Genomic DNA, 17,735 nt, shown 5'->3' with positions numbered 1-17,735 from the left:
CATGGTGGTGTGGTTCTGTATTCCTAGCCACTTGGGGGCTGAGGCAGGATGAACCCCTTGGGGGCCACCAGTGCTACATAAGTGAGATCTTGTCGAGAAAAAACTCAAAGGGGATGGGGATTTGGTTCAGTTGGTACTGTGGTGAGGTCTGGAGTTCAGACTAGGTGTAGAGACATACCCTTGCACCCTTTCACTGAAAGGGTGAAAGCAGGGGAATCCGAAGTCCAGGGAGAGGGGCTCTACCCGGCTTGAGCATGGCGAACACGGCTCTGGCAGACCCCAGCATGGGGAACATGGCTCTGACTGGCTACAGCATGGCGAACATGGCTCTGGCAGACCCCAGCATGGGGAACATGGCTCTGACTGGCTACAGCATGGCGAACATGGCTCTGGCAGACCCCAGCATGGGGAACATGGCTCTGACTGACCACAGCATGGCGAACATGGCTCTGGCAGACCCCAGCATGGGGAACATGGCTCTGACTGGCTACAGCATGGCAAACACTGCTCTGGCTGGCCTTGCCCTGCCTGCCCCCGCCCCCCCCCATTCCCTCTGCCTTGCTAAAATCATTAGATTACATTCCTAAAGCCAGCCACCAAGGTCCATCCCCTTGTTTGGCCATTTCCTCCTCCCGAGGCTGATCACCAAGGTCCAGCTATCAAAGTATTGAAGTCCAGCAACCAAAAGTTCCCCTTTGGCTGCCTTAATTAACCTGTCCAATCAAAGCTAAACATCTCATCCTAACAGGAGGTGTCCCCTTTTCTCTTTATAAACCGCCATTTGTCTATGGGCCATGTCTGTCTCCTCTCTATCCAGAGGCAGTCCTTTGTCCCTTCAGGATAAATACCCCTTCCCCTTCTCCCTTGCTCCCTTCTCCTTCTCTCCCATCCTCTGCCTTCTGTCTTTGTCTCTTATTCCCTGGCTTTTGTCCTTCTGGGGCAAATAAATCTCCTTTGTTCTAAGAACTTGGTCTTGGGATCTGTGGTAGTTTGAATGTAATTGGCCCCATAATTTCATAGGGAGTGGCACTCTTAGAGGGTGTGGCTTTGTTGGAGTGGGTATGGCCTTGTTAGAGGATGTGCATCATGGTGAGGCAGGCTTTGAGGTTTCCTATGCTCAGGATTCCACCCAGTGTCTCAGTTGACTTCCTGTTGCCTGCAGGATATAGGACTCTTTGCTACTACTCCAGCACCAAGTCTGCCTGCACACTGCCATGCTCCCTGCCACAATGATAATGAACTGAACCTCTGAAACTATAAGTGAGCCACCCCAATCAAATGTTTTCTTTTTAAGAGTTGCCATGATCATGGTGTCTCTTCACAACAATAGAAACTCTAAGACCGGGCCCCTTCACAGGGTTATATAATCTTCCTCTGCTATATTGCAACCTGGACATCAGCATGTCTGGATTACATGACAATCCATCTGGGAAAAAAATGTGTATGAGAGAAGTTTAGCCATGTCCAATGTCATACACTATAGTCCAGGCTATTTGAGAGACTGAGGCAGAAGGATCACTAGTCCCCAGGAATTCAAGAATAACCTGGGTAACATAACAAGGCACCCACATCCCCCGCAAAAAAAAAAAAAAAATCAGTCCATTCCTATGTGTGTAACTCAGTGGTAGAATACTTGAAAGAGGTAATTAAGCTGAAATGGAGTGGGGAGGCTAGAGATGTAGCTGAGTGCTAGAATGCTTGTCTAGAAGTGCAAGGTCCTGGGCTCCATCCCATCATTGCAAAACAAAATGTTAAAATGGGGTGGAGGGGTAATCATGGTGGTACACAACTTAAGTACCAGGCAGAGGTAAGAGGTTCTTTGTGAATCCCAGGCCAGCCTGGGCTACATAATGAGACCCTGTCTCAAAACAAAATACAAATGAACACAAAGTGGGGGTGATACACCCTGACTGGCAACCAGCCAGAGGAGCCCCACAGCAGCACATGAAAGGTGAAAAGTTCAAACAAGGCTGTGTGCTTAGAGCTTTATCAGAAGTCTGATCAGAAACCCGTGGGTGAAAACCAGCGACAAGGAGTTTCTCAGTCTCTATATTTAAATACTTTATTTTTGAAAGTTCAGGAGCATTGCCAGTGAGATGACATTTCTTTTATTCCAAATTTCACTGACAACTATAATTTACCAAACTGGTTTAAAAAGAAAAATGCTCGTGTGTGTGTGTGTGTGTGTGTGTGTGTGTGTGTGTGTGTGTGAGAGAGAGAGAGAGAGAGAGAGAGAGAGAGAGAGAGAGAGAGAGAGAGAGAGAGAGAGAGTTGGGGTGAGAAAAACAACACTAATGTAGACTCTTAGGAGCTGGAGAGACAGCCCAGTAAGTGCTCACTGGACAGGCAAGAAGACCTAACCTTGATTCCCCAGAATCCATGGTATATGTTCGTTTCTAAAAAGCCAGGTATGGCAGTTCACATCTGTGATCCCCATGCAGGCCAGGATTCTCGGGACTGACTGGCCAGCCACTCTAGCCAAATCAGCAAAATCCAAGTTTAGTGAGGACCTTGTCTCCAAAAATAAGGTGCTGGGTATAGTGGTATATATCTTTTGAGGCAGAGGCAGGTGAATTTGAGGCTAGCCTGGTATACATAGCAAGTTCCAGGCTGGCCAGGGCTGCATAATGAGACCTTTGCCTCAAAAATAATAATAATTAAAAAAAAAAAAGGTGGAGAGTGATTGATGAATACACCAATCTCTAGCCTCCATGCAGTCCTCACACGCACAAAAGCACACACACACACAAGAAAACCCATGTAGATAATTTTTTAAAGATTGATTTGGGGGTGGCCGTAGAAAGATGGCTCAACACATATAAAGAAGAGTTGCAACTCCAGTTCCTGGGTATCTGACGCCCCCTTCTGACCTCCAAGGGCAACAATCATGGACATGGTGCACAATACACACGTTCAGGCAAAATACTTATAAAATAAGTAAATCTAATAAAATATTTTAAGATTTATTTTTATTTTATGTGCATTTATGTACACTGGAACTGGATTTATAGACAGTTTTGAGCTGCCATATGAGTGATGGGAATTGAACCGAGGTCCTCTGGAAGAGTAGCCAGTGCTCTTAAACTCTGAGCCATCTCTCCAACCCCTAATACAAATATATATATATATATATATATATATATATATATAGTCTTTTGAGACAGGGTTTCTCTTTGTAGTTTTGGTCCCTGTCTTGGATCTCACTCTGTAGACCAGGCTGGCCTCGAACTCACAGAGATCTGCCTGGCTCTGCCTCCCGAGTGCTGGGATTAAAGGTGTGCACCACCACTGTCCGGCTGATATAAAAATTTTTAAGATTTCTTTCTTTTTCTGTGTTTAAGTGTTTTGCCAGTCTGCATGTCTATGCACCGTGTACATGCAATTCTGGCAAAAGCCAGAAGAGGGCTGTCCTGTGAGTGTTGGGAATTGAACCTAGAGCAGCCAGTGCTCTTAACCACTGAGCCCCTACCCATTTTGATCACTTTTAAATGTACACTATCATAGTATCAGCTATATACCCGGTTTGTACAACAGGTTTTAGCACTTTTGCCTATTGCTGAACTGAAAGTCTATACCCATTAAACAATAACTCCCCATTTCTTCTTCCAACCCCTCAAAACCATTCCATTTCCTGTTTTTTTTTTGTTTGTTTGTTTTTTAAGATTTATTTATTTATTATGTATACAGCATATGTGACTGCAGGCCAGAAGAGGGCATCAGATCTCGTTACAGATGGTTGTGAGCCACCATGTGGTTGCTGGGAATTGAACTCAGGACCTCTGGAAGAGCAGTCAGTGCTCTTAACCTCTGAGCCATCTCTCCAGCCCCCCATTTCCTGTTTCTATGAATTGTATTATTTTACTGCCTGTTTTTCACTGGGAAGGCTGGGGTGTTAAATGGTAGAGAACTTAAGTAGCATGTGCAAGGCCCTAGGTTCAGTGCCCAATACTTGGGGGAGGGGAGTTATTCTCTCTCTGTACCAGGCTTTTTTTTTTTGGCTACCAGCCAGCTCCCAAATCATGACACAGAGACTTATTAGTTTTGAATTGCTCGGCCTCGCTTAGGCACCTTTCTGGCTAGCTCTTTTGACTTAAATTAACCTGTTTCTCCTTATCTACCTTTTGTCTCGGGACTTATTACCTTTCTCACTTCTGCACATCTTACTCTCACTGCTTCTGTCTGTCTGTCTGTCTGGCGGCTGCCTGGCTTCTTACCCCAGACATGTCCTTCATTCTCTCCTCCATCTTCTCTTGTTCTTCCTCTCTCTCCTTTCGAGCCTAGATTTCTCTTCCTATTTATTCTCTCTTCCTGCCAGCCTATCCTTTCTCTGCCTAGCTATTGGGCATCCAGTTCTTTATTAGACCAATCAGGTGCCTTAGGCAGGCAAGGTGAAACAAATGCAACAATTTTTTTCATAATAAATAAACGCAGCATAAACAAAAGAAACACACCTTTACACAATTAAAGTGATATTCTGCAGCATGAACAAATATGACACATCTTTGCCTAGTTAAAATAATAAAAATAATATTCTACAACACCCCTGTAAGGGGTTTCAAATCAGCAGGCCCCAAGGCCCAAATTTCTGCAGAACACAAACTTGAAATCCTATAAAAGGATAATATAATGTTGCATTTTAGGCCCTCTGTTAAAACAAACAAACACAAACAAAAAGATGTGGATGTCTGTGAGTTCGAAGCCATCTTAGTCTACATAGTGAGTTCCAAGACAGCCAGGCCTACATAGTGAGATCCTGTCTCCAAAACAACAAAAGAGAAGATGAGATGATAGATGCTGGGAATCCTAACATTTGAGTGACAGAGTTCAAGGTTGTTTTTCAGCTATATGTTGTTGACTTTGAAGTCAGTCTGGGCTACATGAGATCCTGTTCAAAACAACAACAACAACAAATGTTCACTAAGTGTTGAAGTCTAGACTTGAACTCCTTATACAGCTCCGGTTAGAACTGAACTGTCTTCCTGCTTTAGCCTCTAAACGCCAGGGTTATAGGTATGTGCCCCCACACCTGGCTCTCACATATATTTTTGCCATGGTAACTTTTAGTTAATTTTATTCAAACTTGGGAATCATTAACAAATGAAAGACGTGTTCGGTTTTTGTTTTGTTTTGTTTTGATTCAGGAATGGTGGCACACATCTTTAATCTCTGTTCTCAGGAGGTAGAGGCAGGCAGATTTCTGACTTCTAGGCCCAGCCCAAGCTATATATTAACATCCTGTCTCAAAAAAACAAAACAAAACAAAACAAAAAAACAACTAGGATGTGTTCTTTTCTGGCTGGAGAGATGGCTCAGTGGTTAAAATCAGTTCTCTTGCAGACAACCTGGGTTTCATTCTCAGTACCCACATGGCAGCTCACAACTGTAACTCCAGTTCCAGGGGATCTGATGCTTCTAACCTAAGGATTCCTGCATGCACATGGTATACACACACACACACACACACACACACACACACACACACACACACACACACACACATTTATATTAAAACTTTTTTCTTTTTTTTCTTTCTTTCTTTTTTTTTTTTTTTTTGGTTTTTCGAGACAGGGTTTCTCTGTGTAGCTTTGCGCCTTTCCTGGAACTCACTTGGTAGCCCAGGCTGGCCTCGAACTCACAGAGATCCGCCTGGCTCTGCCTCCTGAGTGCTGGGATTAAAGGCGTGCGCCACCACCGCCCGGCTATATTAAAACTTTTTAAAATGTGTGTTTCCTGAAATGTAAGACTGTGTATATTTTGTGGGCCAAGCTGACCTCAAACTCAATATAAAGCCAAGGATAACTCTGAACATCTGTTCTTCCTGCCTGTACCTCCTCAGGGCTGATATTACAGGCAAGTGTAATCACACCTATTTTATTTGGTGCTAAGGATGGAACCTACAGATGTGTGTGAGAGACAAGCACTCTAAGACACACCCCCAGCCCACTGGCAATGTAGAAGCACTTTTCTTTTTTTTTTTTTTTTGAGACAGAGTCCCAGGCTTGACCACAACTCCTTCATAACTGAAGGTGTCCATCAAAGAATGCTAAGAAGCTTTCTTATTGAGGTACACCCCACTTCTTTGTTTTTAACGGTTGCTAAGTAACATCAACCACAAAAGTAATTTTCATTTAGTTCAGTGGTTCTCAACTAAAGATTCTATTCCCAGTAGACGTTATCATTGTCAATAGACATGTCTGGTTGTCCTAACTGGGAACAGTATGCAATTTGCTTGGGATCCAGGCAGGGACTAAGGCTATTCAATAATCTAAAGTGCAGAAGCTAGCCCCTCATCACTAACACTCCAAATACCCGTAACAGCAGTTTAGAAAACCTGGTATTCTGAGCACCACCGTGTTACTGTTGGCTGTTAGCTCCACTGCTGGCTGGAACTGTGCATGTGTCCTGGGTTTCTGCCCTAGTACTGCAAAGAAGAGGGGCAAAGGCTTTCCTAACCTGCTTGGCCAGAAATAGCAGTGCATAGCTACAATCCCAGCACTTGGGCAGAGATAGAATGATCACAAGCTCAAGACCAGCTTGGGCTATGTAAGCAAATTCCAGGCCAGCAGGGCTACATGCTGAAACCTTGTCTCAAAACAACAAAAACTGTGTACAGTGATGCATGCTTGTAATCCCAGCTACTTAAGAGGCTAAAACAGAAGATTACCAGTTCAAGGGCAGCCTAGGCAACTAATTTAGATTCTGTCTTAAAAAGGAAGAGGACTAGAGATATAGCTTGGCACTAGAATGCTTGACCAGCATGTTTGAGATCCTAGGTTCAATACCCAGTACCATAAAAATAAGAAAACCAAATAGACACAGTGGATATTTTAATGAAAGCAATGGTCCTGCCATTCTTTATTTCTCATAATAATAGTTTTCAAAAGAAAAAGAATTACACGTTTTAAATTCTGATCAGAAGTTCTTTTTACATTTGAACAATAAAAGAATGAATCTCTTAGTACTTAAAAAATACTTTCAATGTGTGAGCATACAAATTATCATATGATAACCATTCAAAAACTGGAGTAAGCTCACTTTAAAATGAAGCACACATAATGCTCAGTAACAGTAGGGAACCAACATTACCATCCTCAGGGGTTCTTAGGAGCGTCCACAATCAATCCAGTTTCCAACCAAAGTTTAGCAGAACCTAGTTTTAAAATATCATTGGAATTGTTCCCCCCCCCCCCTTGATAAAGTTGTAGCATGAGGCAGTATTTACAAAAAAGCACATGAAAGATTTTTATTGGTAATCAACAACTTTGAATACTGGCTTTTACTTCTTAAAGCAATGAATTACAAACTCCTTTTTATAAAAAGGTCAAAGCACAGTGGGAAGATATCTGCATGTCATTTTCAAACTGCAGCAATTCAGAACACAAAATACCTCAGGCGGCCAGCACCTAATTTATCCTGTAGGTGACAAAATTAAAAAACAAACACACTAACCTCAGGTAGACTTCTGAGTGTGTCCCTGCACTGTTAGCAAAGCATGACTTCAACTTAGGACTTAGAACACAGGGCTTTGGTTTTGAGGCAGAGTCACATGTAGCTCCAGGCTAGCCTAAACTTGCTAGGTATCTGAGGCTGGCCTCAAGCTTCTGATCTTTTTGCTTCTATCTCCCAAGTGCTGGATTACAGACTTTATTCACCACGCTCAATTTAGAATTCGGTTTTGTTGGGTTTCTTAGTTTTTTGTTATTTTAAACATTTTGTGTGAGTGCGTATGCTCAGGCACCTGTGTTCTCAAGTACCAGTGGAAGCCAGAAGAACTGCTCGAGTGAGCTGTCCCACATGGGTGCTGGGACCTCAGACATCACGATGGAGCGGCAAGCACCCTAGCTGCTGAGTCATCATCTCCTCAGCCCCGCCCCCTGTTTATTTTTTTATGTGTGCTGATGTGAGTTCCCACACGAGCATGCCATGGTGCAAGTGCAGAGGTGAAAAGACAACTTTCCGGAGTCAGTTTTCCTCCCGCCATGAGCTGTTGGGGAGCAGACAAACTTGGGTGGCGGACTTGCACAGAGAGCAGTCTACCTGCTCAGCCATCTTGGTTATCCAGAATCGGTTTTTATTTTTCCTTTAATTTTTTCAATGTTTATTTTTTATTTTATGTGCATTGGCATTTTGCCTAAATATATGTTTGTGTGAGTGTGTTGGATGCCCTGGAGCTAGAATTACAGACAGTTGTGAGCTGCCATGCATGTTCTGGAATTGAACTGGGATCCTCTGGAAGAGCAGCCAGTGCTCTTAACCACTGAACCATCCCTCCAGCCCCCAGAATGGAGTTTGAAACTTACTTACAGGTGTAATAACTTTATGGCTCTAAATTAACACAGATTGACTGACACGCTAGCCTGACGCACATCAGTTCCTGGGTCAGCAATGGCCTGATGCACACCAGTTCCTGATTTTAATCTAACACCAAAAGAGAAATGAAGGAAAGAAAGGGATGTCCTGAAGTCTTTTTTTTCCCTTGCTTTATATCTCCCAAGTGACCTTGTCCTGGTGAGAAAACAGTAGCAATATCAAAGTAGTCATGGAAAATTCATTAGAGGAATTTTAGAAAGCAGTGGCCACATCTAAATCCCAGCACTAGGGGCTGGAAGCAGGAAGATCACCCAAAGTTCGAGGCCAGTGTGCTCTACACAGTGAGTTCCAGATCAGCCAGGTATACATATCGAGAACCTGTCTCAAAAAAGGGGGAAGAACTCATGGCACCATGATTATGACAATGTTGAAGTGTAACAAACAATGCTTATAAATGATTACCGTTTAAGGTGTTTTATGTCCAATTGTGGGTGGGCATGGGGGGGTACCCATTATGTCGGCACTTGTGGGAGTCAGTTCTCTTCCACAAACATGGGTCCCAGGGACCAAACCCAGATGGCTGGGCTTGGCAGCAAGTGCCTTTACCTCACCAGCCATTTAAAGAAGCTAATTTTAAGTCAAATAGCAGTTCACGCCCAGGAGTTGATGGCCATAGTCTCTGATCCTTTTCCCTTCAAGATGGAAATTCTAATCAGTGTCCTGAATGTGTCATTAAAGAATCAAATGTGAAAAATTCCAGTAATAATAAATACACCTGAAGAACTAGGGGATAAAAAGGGAGGGAGTAGAGCATAACAAAAAATGTTGGCACAATAAAAACTATTTTTGAAAATGGGGAATAACTGTCAGGCATGGTAACACAGACCTGTATCCTCACACACAGGAGACTGAAGCAAGAAGGTCTCGAGTTAGCAACCATCCTGAACTACCATGACTACCATGACCACCATGCCTGGCCATAATGTATTCTATCTTTAAACAAACAAACAGCTGTTTCCTAGCTCTTCCCCCTGAAACAATGGCCACCTTAATAACAGCAATTATCCGTAGAGACTTTTTCTGGAATAAAAATGGGAGGGGGGTGGATTGAGACAGGGTCTCTTGTAGCCTAGGCTGTCCTTGCCTTGCTATGTAGCTGAGGAAGATCTTGAATAGATCCTCCTTACAGGCATGTGCTACCATCCCCAGCTTCCGACTGTGTTTTGAAATGTCATTCTGCACAGAAAGAAATCAGGCTTCTGAGGGAGTTGGTGATTTCAGGTCCATACTAGCAAACACAAATTCCGCATGGAGGATCTTGCCATAGGAAACAGCAAGGAAAGTAATCAAGTGTTCAAAGGACTCAGCCAACCTTCAAGGAATGGCCAAAGAAAAGAGGAGTCGGACCTCAATAAAGTGACGTTTGTAACGGATGGAAGTCCATTCATAGATGTCTAAATATATGAGTTCATAATGCTTTTGTTTCTTTGGTTTTGAGACAAGGTCTTACACTATAGCCGAAGCAGGCTTGCAACTTGTAGCCCAGGTTGGCTTTGGACTTGAAGCAATCCTGCTCTGCCTCCCAGGCATATGCATGTCACCATCCATGAGTACTAATGTTTCTTATAATAACACATTAAGCTATACATTTTGCATCTGGTTTTTAGTATGTGTGCTTTATTTTATTCTTTTTAAGATGTTAAAATTAAAAACAAAGCTTAGGAGTTCCACTCAAAATTACTAATGTGAAAACGTTGACCACAGATTGGTCTTAAGAAATCACTTATATTATAAAACACCTCTAAATAATAAGCTACAAATATTTGAAAAATATTCCATCAAATTTTTATATGTGCATATACAGTATGCCAATAGTTAAGTCCACATAATCTTTTTTCAGTTTTTTAATGTTTTTTATGGTCTCATTAGCCAAGGCTGGCCTTACATTTCTGATCCTTCCACCTCCCAAATACTTGGGTTACAGGCATTCACCACCATGCCCAACTAAGTATACATTCCAAACACAAAATCCATTAGAGTATTAGGTACTGTAATTTGGTTAAAATGGATTTTGTTGATTTCAAGTTCTTTCCTTTCCTCCTTTCACATGAGGTTATTTACATTCCTTTATTGGAGATTAGAGCATGAAGATTTGAATAAATTTCAGATTTCCTTTAATGTCCATATTTTGTTCCTTTCTCCATCTTTTTGTGCAGAACGGAGATTGGTTATCTTGCCTAACCATGATGATGGTCATGAACATGTAGCATTATGCACAGCATCACCAATGTGCACATGGAGCTCATCCACCACATACTCAGCCTCTGTCTCTTCCATCTGTTAATAGCTTATGGAGACTATTGCCTGTGGTTAAATGTCTACAAAACTCAAGAATGTAAAGGCAGTTCTAAACCGGAATGAAAGCAGTTTTTGAATGCAACATAGCAAAGACAAGTGTGTAACACTGTAGTACAGTTTTCTCCATCAAACATTGACAATTTCCCTCCAGTCCTTCAAGCAGCATCTTAAATGGTATAAGTGAATGGTCCCTTGCTATTTATAAAATTATGTGGTGTTTGAGTGGTTCACATATTCAAGAAGTGAGCGGTCTAACACTCTTCGGATAAGGGCTTCCTCGATTATATCAAAGTCCTACAATAGAAAAGAATGATTAGAAATAGTAGTGGTTCAGAAATGGCACCAGGCTCAATGCAATGCTCACTTTTCAGGAAACAAGTTCCCTGAGTTCTAGGGCCTGTCCATCATTCCAGGAAGCCTGTCAGACCTAGAACTTATTGGAGGTTACTGTTTCCTGTTTGACTACACTGGCCTTTCAGGAATTGCCATCAAGTCTTAATGAATAGTTTATAGAGAATCGTAGACATCTGGGTTGGAAAAATGGCTCAGTGTTAAGAACACAAACTGCTCTTCCAGAGGACCTGAGCTCATTTCCTAGCACCCACTGTGATGGCCAAAGAAACTCCATTTTGTACTAGGCATCCACCTTGGTATCTAATAGCTGTTTGTCTCTGACTCAAGTTACTGGAAGATTAGTTCCCGGAAACCCTGACTCCTTGACACCCCCCACCCCCAGAAATGCACAGCTGTGACCATCTGCTCGTTATGATGACTAACTGCTGATTTTGGCTTCTGTGACTTACTTGTACAGACATTCAAGAATATTCTGAGGTCACCTCCACTATCTAATCTCTGCACAGCAGACTAGTTCTTGTGGACAAAAGGCTTTAAAAGCCCTTCCTTCGCCTGCTTCTGCGAGGTACTCTGAATTGACTCTGGGGTCTTTTCTCAGTAGTCTCAAACTCTACAACACCACATCAGGTAGCTCATAACCACTAAAGACTCTGATGTCCTTTTCTGACTTCATTGGATAAACATATATCATCCCCCCACCCCACCCCCCGCAACATACACCTAGACATATAAGTAAAAAGTAAATTAAAATCTGAAGGTTTAGAAAAGTAAAAGAAAGCCTTGTCAGGTCAGGATGGTCTCTCTATTTCACAACTGGAATAATGTTTACACATTCCTGCTAGTTTGGGGAGGGGTCAGAGTTGAATGACAGCATTTTCCTAGAATGGGCAAGACTCCAGGGTCGATCTCTAGCACTGGAGAAAAAAAATCAGGCCACTCCTAGGACTCAGAATGCTAACAGTTCTATTAATTATTGATATACGGACAGGAAAATGCAAACAAAATGCTCTTCCTGCTTATTTATGTGCCAAAGTAAAATTTAAGCTTCATATCAGCACTTCTCTAAGTAAAAACAAAAGGCAGTAAGAAACCTATCCCTCTCTAGTCCCTCTTGCTTCTAAAACAAAAGGTGAAATCGCTATTGAAAGTCCATTCTATCATTTTAGTTTGTTCTTTGAGACAGTGTCTTACTATGGCTGGCCTGGAACTTACTATGTAGACCAGGCTGATCTTGAATTCACAGAGCTCTGCCCACCTCTGCCTTCCCAGTGCTGGGAACAAAGGCAAGCACCACCACAGCTGGTTAAAGAAGACCACTCCAGTATCAGTAGTGAATGCTATAAAGCACTCTGCTGTCTTGATGTTCTCCTTAATGCTAATGCTAACACTGAACACTTTACCCACATGCTCCATTTTTCTCGTATAATTTTATTCACAGGGATTTTTAAACAGGACGCTTAACACAGATAGCACAAACACACAATGTAAAAGTTAGAAATATACTTACTAAGAAATCATCATAAAACAAAGTGTGGCTGACTTGCAAGTGTCTAATTAGACTGCCATTGAAGGTGCTTGGACTCTCATTAGGTAGCAAATGGCAAAGTGGGCAGAACTAGAAAGAAAGACCAATAAATAGTTAAAAAAGGAATTTTAAATAACTACTAATCCCAGAATTTTTAAAAAGAAGTCACCATTGAATGTGAATTTTAACTATGAATCCATTGGCCATACCTCAACATTGTATTTTGTTTGTTTAGTTTCGTGTGTGTGTGTGTGTGTGTGTGTGTGTGTGTGTGTGTAATGTATATACGTGTTCTTGTGTTTGCATGTGTGTATGTACAGCGTCATGCCTGTGCATGTTCATGTGAAGGTCAGAGGTCAATGTCAGGTGTTTTCCTCAATTGTTCTCCACCTCGTGTTCTTAATTTACTTTTATTTTTCATTTCTACTTTATGTATTTAAGTTGCCATACAGTTTTTAAGGATTTTAACAAATGATTTATTAACTTCTACATGTGTGAGTGTTTGCCTGCATATGATATATGTACCACATCCATGCCTGGTGCCCACAGAACCCAGAAGAGAGCATCAGATATCCTGCAACTGAAGTTCTAGATTGCTGGACCTGAACCCGGGTCCATTGCAAGAGCGGCAATCTTAAACACTGAGCCATCTCTTCAGCCCCCTCCTACTTTATTTTTTGAGACAGCTTCTCATTGAATCTGGAGCTAAGCGATTAGGCTAGGCGAGCTGGCTGGCCAGCAAGCTCCAGGATCCGCCTCTGTACTCCTAGTCCTGGGCTTCCAGATGGGCACCGCACCATCCCACTCGGGTCTTAGGGGGGCACTGGGGATCAGAACTCAGGTCCTCCTGTTTGTTTGCAGGCACTTTATTGACAAAGCCATCTTCCTAGCACTGTTTTGTTTTGTTTCTCATGTAGCTCAGGCTAGCTTTGAATCCACTGTGGCCAAGGCTGGCCTTAAACACCTGTCTACTACTACACTTGGCTTCATATATCTCAATAGTAAAAATTATATTTATAGCTGGGAAGATCTCTGAGTTCAAGGCCAGTCAGGTCAACACAGAAAGTTCAGGTCAGCTGAGCTGCATGGTGAGATCCTATGCATTTATCTTTTCAGCTGAATATCTTTTTCTTAAGAAGTAAAAAGAAGTGGGGGGGGGGGCTAGAAAAATGGCTCAGTGGTTAAGAACACTGGTTGTTCTTCCAATGGACCCGTGTTCAATTCCCAGCACCCGCATGACAGCTCATAACTGTCTGTAACTCCAAGATCTGACATCCTCACATAGATACACATGTGGACAAAACACCAATGCACACTAAATAAAAAAGAAGTAAAAAATATTTTACAGGATTTCACTCTTGTAGACCTGCCTAGCCTAGAACTCACTACGTAGACCAGGCTTGTCTTGAACTCACAAAGATCCACCTGCTTCTGCCTACCAAAGGTATGTACCATCACGCCCAGAAACACAATATTAAATAGAGTTTCTTAGGATTGGTGAAATACTCAGTGTGCTGAAAGTTCTCTCCCAAAAGACTCCCCAAAGTTCTCCCATCTCCACATGTGAACTTTGTGTGAACACACAGATAAATAAGTGTAGTAACTTTAAAATCAGAAAATAAGTAAGTGCTGGCATGGAACTCCCTATGTAGCCCAGGCTAGCCTCAAACCTGCAGCATCTGTCCTTCCTTACCTCCCAAGTACTGAGATGACAGGCACAAGCCACCAGGCCCAGAGTCTAACAGAGCTTAAATTCAGACACTATACACAGACAGACAGACTGACAGACAGCTAGCAGGTAAGAATCATTACCACAGGCCTCCTTTCTGATCTGTGGTGGGTAATACAATGATCCAGCAAGCAGTCTTCATCCAGTTCTCTCTGACAAAATGGACATACACATCTGGAAATAGCACAGAATCACAATCACTAAAATAGTGGTCAGCTATTTTATTAGACACCTGATTAGAAACTTAAAAACATAGATTGTACAGACTACAGCTGGGTTAGTATCTTTTCTTGTGAGGGGGGTAGGGTCTCCCTAGGTAACCCAGGCTTACCTTGGTCCTCCTACTTCTAGCCCCTAAGTTCTGGGGTTACAGGTATGCACCACCACACCTGGCTTGCTTTTCTGGTTTGTTTGTTTAGAGACAAGAGTCTTGCTATGTAGCTCAGGCTTTCTTCCCTCAAGCTCACAGCAATCCATCTGCCTCAGCTTCCTCGAATGCTGTGGGTATAGGCATCTGTCACCATACTGGGCTGGGTGTTTGTTTGTTTTACTCTCACGGCATGGTTCAAGCTGTCCTCAAAGTTGCTAGGTAGCATAGGCTAGCTCTGCATTGGTGATCCTTCTGCCTTGGTCTCCTGAGTACTGGAGACCAAGATCTGTGCCACCAAGCTTGGCTGCCAGAGTCTTCACTATCATTTTAACCAGCAAAAGAAATTAGAGGTTAAGTTAGTTTCTATATATTTTAAATATTTCATAAACTCCATCAACTTGCAGTCAAAGCCATATTTTTTCCATCTATTTTTTAGTCTTTCTTCCTTCCTCCCTATTGGTCAATCTAGCAGAATCTGCACTCTGCTTACTTGAAGCAAAAATATTCATTTAAAATTTATGGCATCATTTATAAAACAAATCCTGCAATAACAGGTACATTAGCAAGGCAATTTCAAGTAAAATAAAAAGAACAGACTAAGCCTTAGACTTTGAGGCTGGAGAGATGGCTTGGTGGTTAAAAGTACTTGCTGCTCTTGCAGAGGACTCAGGTCCAGTTCTCAGCACCTACACGGGGGGGGGGGGGGGGGGGGGGCTCACCACTCTGCATAACCCCAGTGAGAGGTCCAACACAATTTCCCTCCTCCGCAGGCTCCTACATACACTTGGTGCAGACATACACTTGGGCACACATACATACACCCACCATTAAAAAAAAGAGAGAGATGTTTGGGGCTGGAGAGATAGCTCAGCACTTAAGAGCACTGGCTGTTCTTACCAAGGAACTGGGTCCAAATCCAATACCCACATGGTGGTTATCTGACACTTTCTGACCTCTGTGGGCACTGCATACACATAGTGCACAGACAATGCAAGACACATAAAATAAAAATCAAAAGTCTTTTTCAAAAAGAGATGTTCAATTTTGAGTGTACTTTCATGTGTAGCCCAGGATGGCCTCAGACTCATAAGTATCCTTCTGCCTCAGCTTCCCAAGTGCTAAGCTTAAATTCTTCATAGACATACTGAATTTAGCATGACATTACACCGTATTCAAACAAACCTTGTTGTTGTCGTCTCGCCAAGCTCTTGCAGTGGCCCATATTTATCGATGTACTTCTCACAAGTCCTTATGTGCATCCTCATGTCACTGAGGCAAACCTACACAAAGGCAAACAAATAAAGATAAAACTCCTGTTGGAAAGGGCCTTTATGTGACCTAGCTCTATAACTTTCAAACCAGGTTACATTGGGGCAGTAATTAATTGGTTTATTCAAGAAATAGTCACAAAGTATAGGCATTATCAAGAATAACACTGAGCCAGATGAGCATGCCTTTAAACACAGCATTCAAGAGGCAGAGGCAGGCGGATCTCTGAGTGTGAGGCCAGCCTGGTCTACAGATCAAGTTCCAGGACAACCAGGGATATACAGAGAAACCCTGTCTCGAAAAATCAAAAAGTAATAATAATAACATAATCATCATCATCACAATCATCATATACTTCGTTTAACATCTCCTAACACTTTGGAAACACTGAATGTTGAGATTTTAAATTTGTTCCTTCTAAAAACCATGCTGTTTTTTAAAAAAACAAAAACAAGGGCTGGAGAGATGGCTCAGAGGTTAAGAGCACCGACTGCTCTTCCAGAGGTCCTGAGTTCAATTCCCAGCAACCACATGGTGGCTCACAACCATCTGTAATGAGATCTGGCGCCCTCCTCTGTATACATAATAAATAAATAAATCTTTAAAAAAAACAAAAACAAAAACATCTGCGCGGTGGCGGCGCACACCTGTAATCCCAGCACTCAGGAGGCAGAGGCAGGCGGATCTCTGTGAGTTTGAGGCCAGCCTGGACTACAGAGCTAGTCCAGGACAGGCTCCAAAGCTACAGAGAAACCCTGTCTTGAAAAACAAAAACAAAAACAAAAAACAAAAAAAAAATGTATAGTAACAAAGGATTTTTTGCATGCTGTTATGCAAATAGGTTTTGGACAGAAAGAAAACTAGATAAAGAGAAAGAGTAAGACTAAGAGAAGCAGAAAAAAATTGACAAGAGATGAAAAGACACGGAGATGAGGACAACTGAGTGCACACATTTTTCAAGTGTCCATCATAAAGTAAAGGAGACCTCACAGTGTAAGTGGAGTCGTAAATGCCACTGTGAGTTCATGACATGACTAGCAGTGTTGTGTGAGTTCACAATGCACAGTACACTAATAGTGCCACCAGGGCTAACCACCACAGTAGTCCGTCTTTATCAGCAGCCCTGATTCCGCACTGACAAACCCTCAGGGCTGTGCTGTGGGCACAGTACGCACGCCTCAGCTTCTTCAGGAGCACTGGTTAGATTTCCTGGTGGAGGAAGCTTCTTACAGCTGTGGCTAGGTGGCAGCCCACAGCCAGCTCATGCTGCCCCATTCTGCCCAAACTTCCGGTGGAAGTTCAGCTTCAGAAACTCTATCACGTGATGGAAATAGCCACAGTCGCTTAACAAAAGGCAGAAAGAAGTAAAGCTAGCAAGAACATGAAAACAGTGACAAAGTATCCATCAAAAACATAAGGAAGAGGACTGATCAAGGCAGCCATCTTAAAAGGACGTGTCTATACTCAGACATGGTGGTGCATGTCTTCTTGTTGTTTTTTTTTTTTTTTTTTTTTTTTTTGGACAGGGTTTCTCTGTGTAACTCTGGCTGTCCTGGAACTAGTTCTACAACTCAGAGATCCTTCTGCCTTTGCTTTCTGAGTGCTAGGTTAAAGGTGTGCGCCCAGCAGTGATGCATGCCTTTGATCCCAGCACTTGGGAAGCAAAGGTGAGTAAATCTTTGAGTTCCAGCCCAGCCTGGTTTACACAGAGTTCCAGGCCAGCCAGGGCTACACAGTGAGACCCTATGTGAGATGGGGGATGGGGAGGGGGAGGGGGGAAGAAAGGAGGAGGAAAAGAAATATTTATAACCTATAGTATC

General features: G+C 42.6%; 1 protein-coding gene across 3 annotated transcripts in view; it reads right to left on the bottom strand.

The window, feature by feature from the left end:
* Nucleotides 1-6,823: 6,823 nt before the first annotated feature.
* Nucleotides 6,824-17,735, bottom strand: part of Rnf125 (ring finger protein 125) — a 90,039-nt gene continuing 79,127 nt past the window's right edge. For all 3 annotated transcript variants that reach the window (XM_076554788.1, XM_076554786.1, XM_042263671.2), the window contains 4 exons: nucleotides 15,829-15,926; nucleotides 14,360-14,450; nucleotides 12,530-12,637; nucleotides 6,824-10,962 (listed from right to left, as the gene is read on the bottom strand). In XM_076554788.1, the coding sequence (XP_076410903.1) occupies nucleotides 10,876-10,962; nucleotides 12,530-12,637; nucleotides 14,360-14,450; nucleotides 15,829-15,926 (384 nt within the window). In that variant the 3' untranslated portion in view covers nucleotides 6,824-10,875. The remainder of the gene's footprint in view (nucleotides 10,963-12,529; nucleotides 12,638-14,359; nucleotides 14,451-15,828; nucleotides 15,927-17,735) is intronic.

This window comes from Peromyscus maniculatus, chromosome 19 (assembly GCF_049852395.1).
Source record: "Peromyscus maniculatus bairdii isolate BWxNUB_F1_BW_parent chromosome 19, HU_Pman_BW_mat_3.1, whole genome shotgun sequence".
Classification (NCBI taxonomy): domain Eukaryota; kingdom Metazoa; phylum Chordata; class Mammalia; order Rodentia; family Cricetidae; genus Peromyscus; species Peromyscus maniculatus.
Note: the sequence above shows the minus strand (reverse complement) of the source record. Positions and strands in the feature narration are given on the sequence as shown.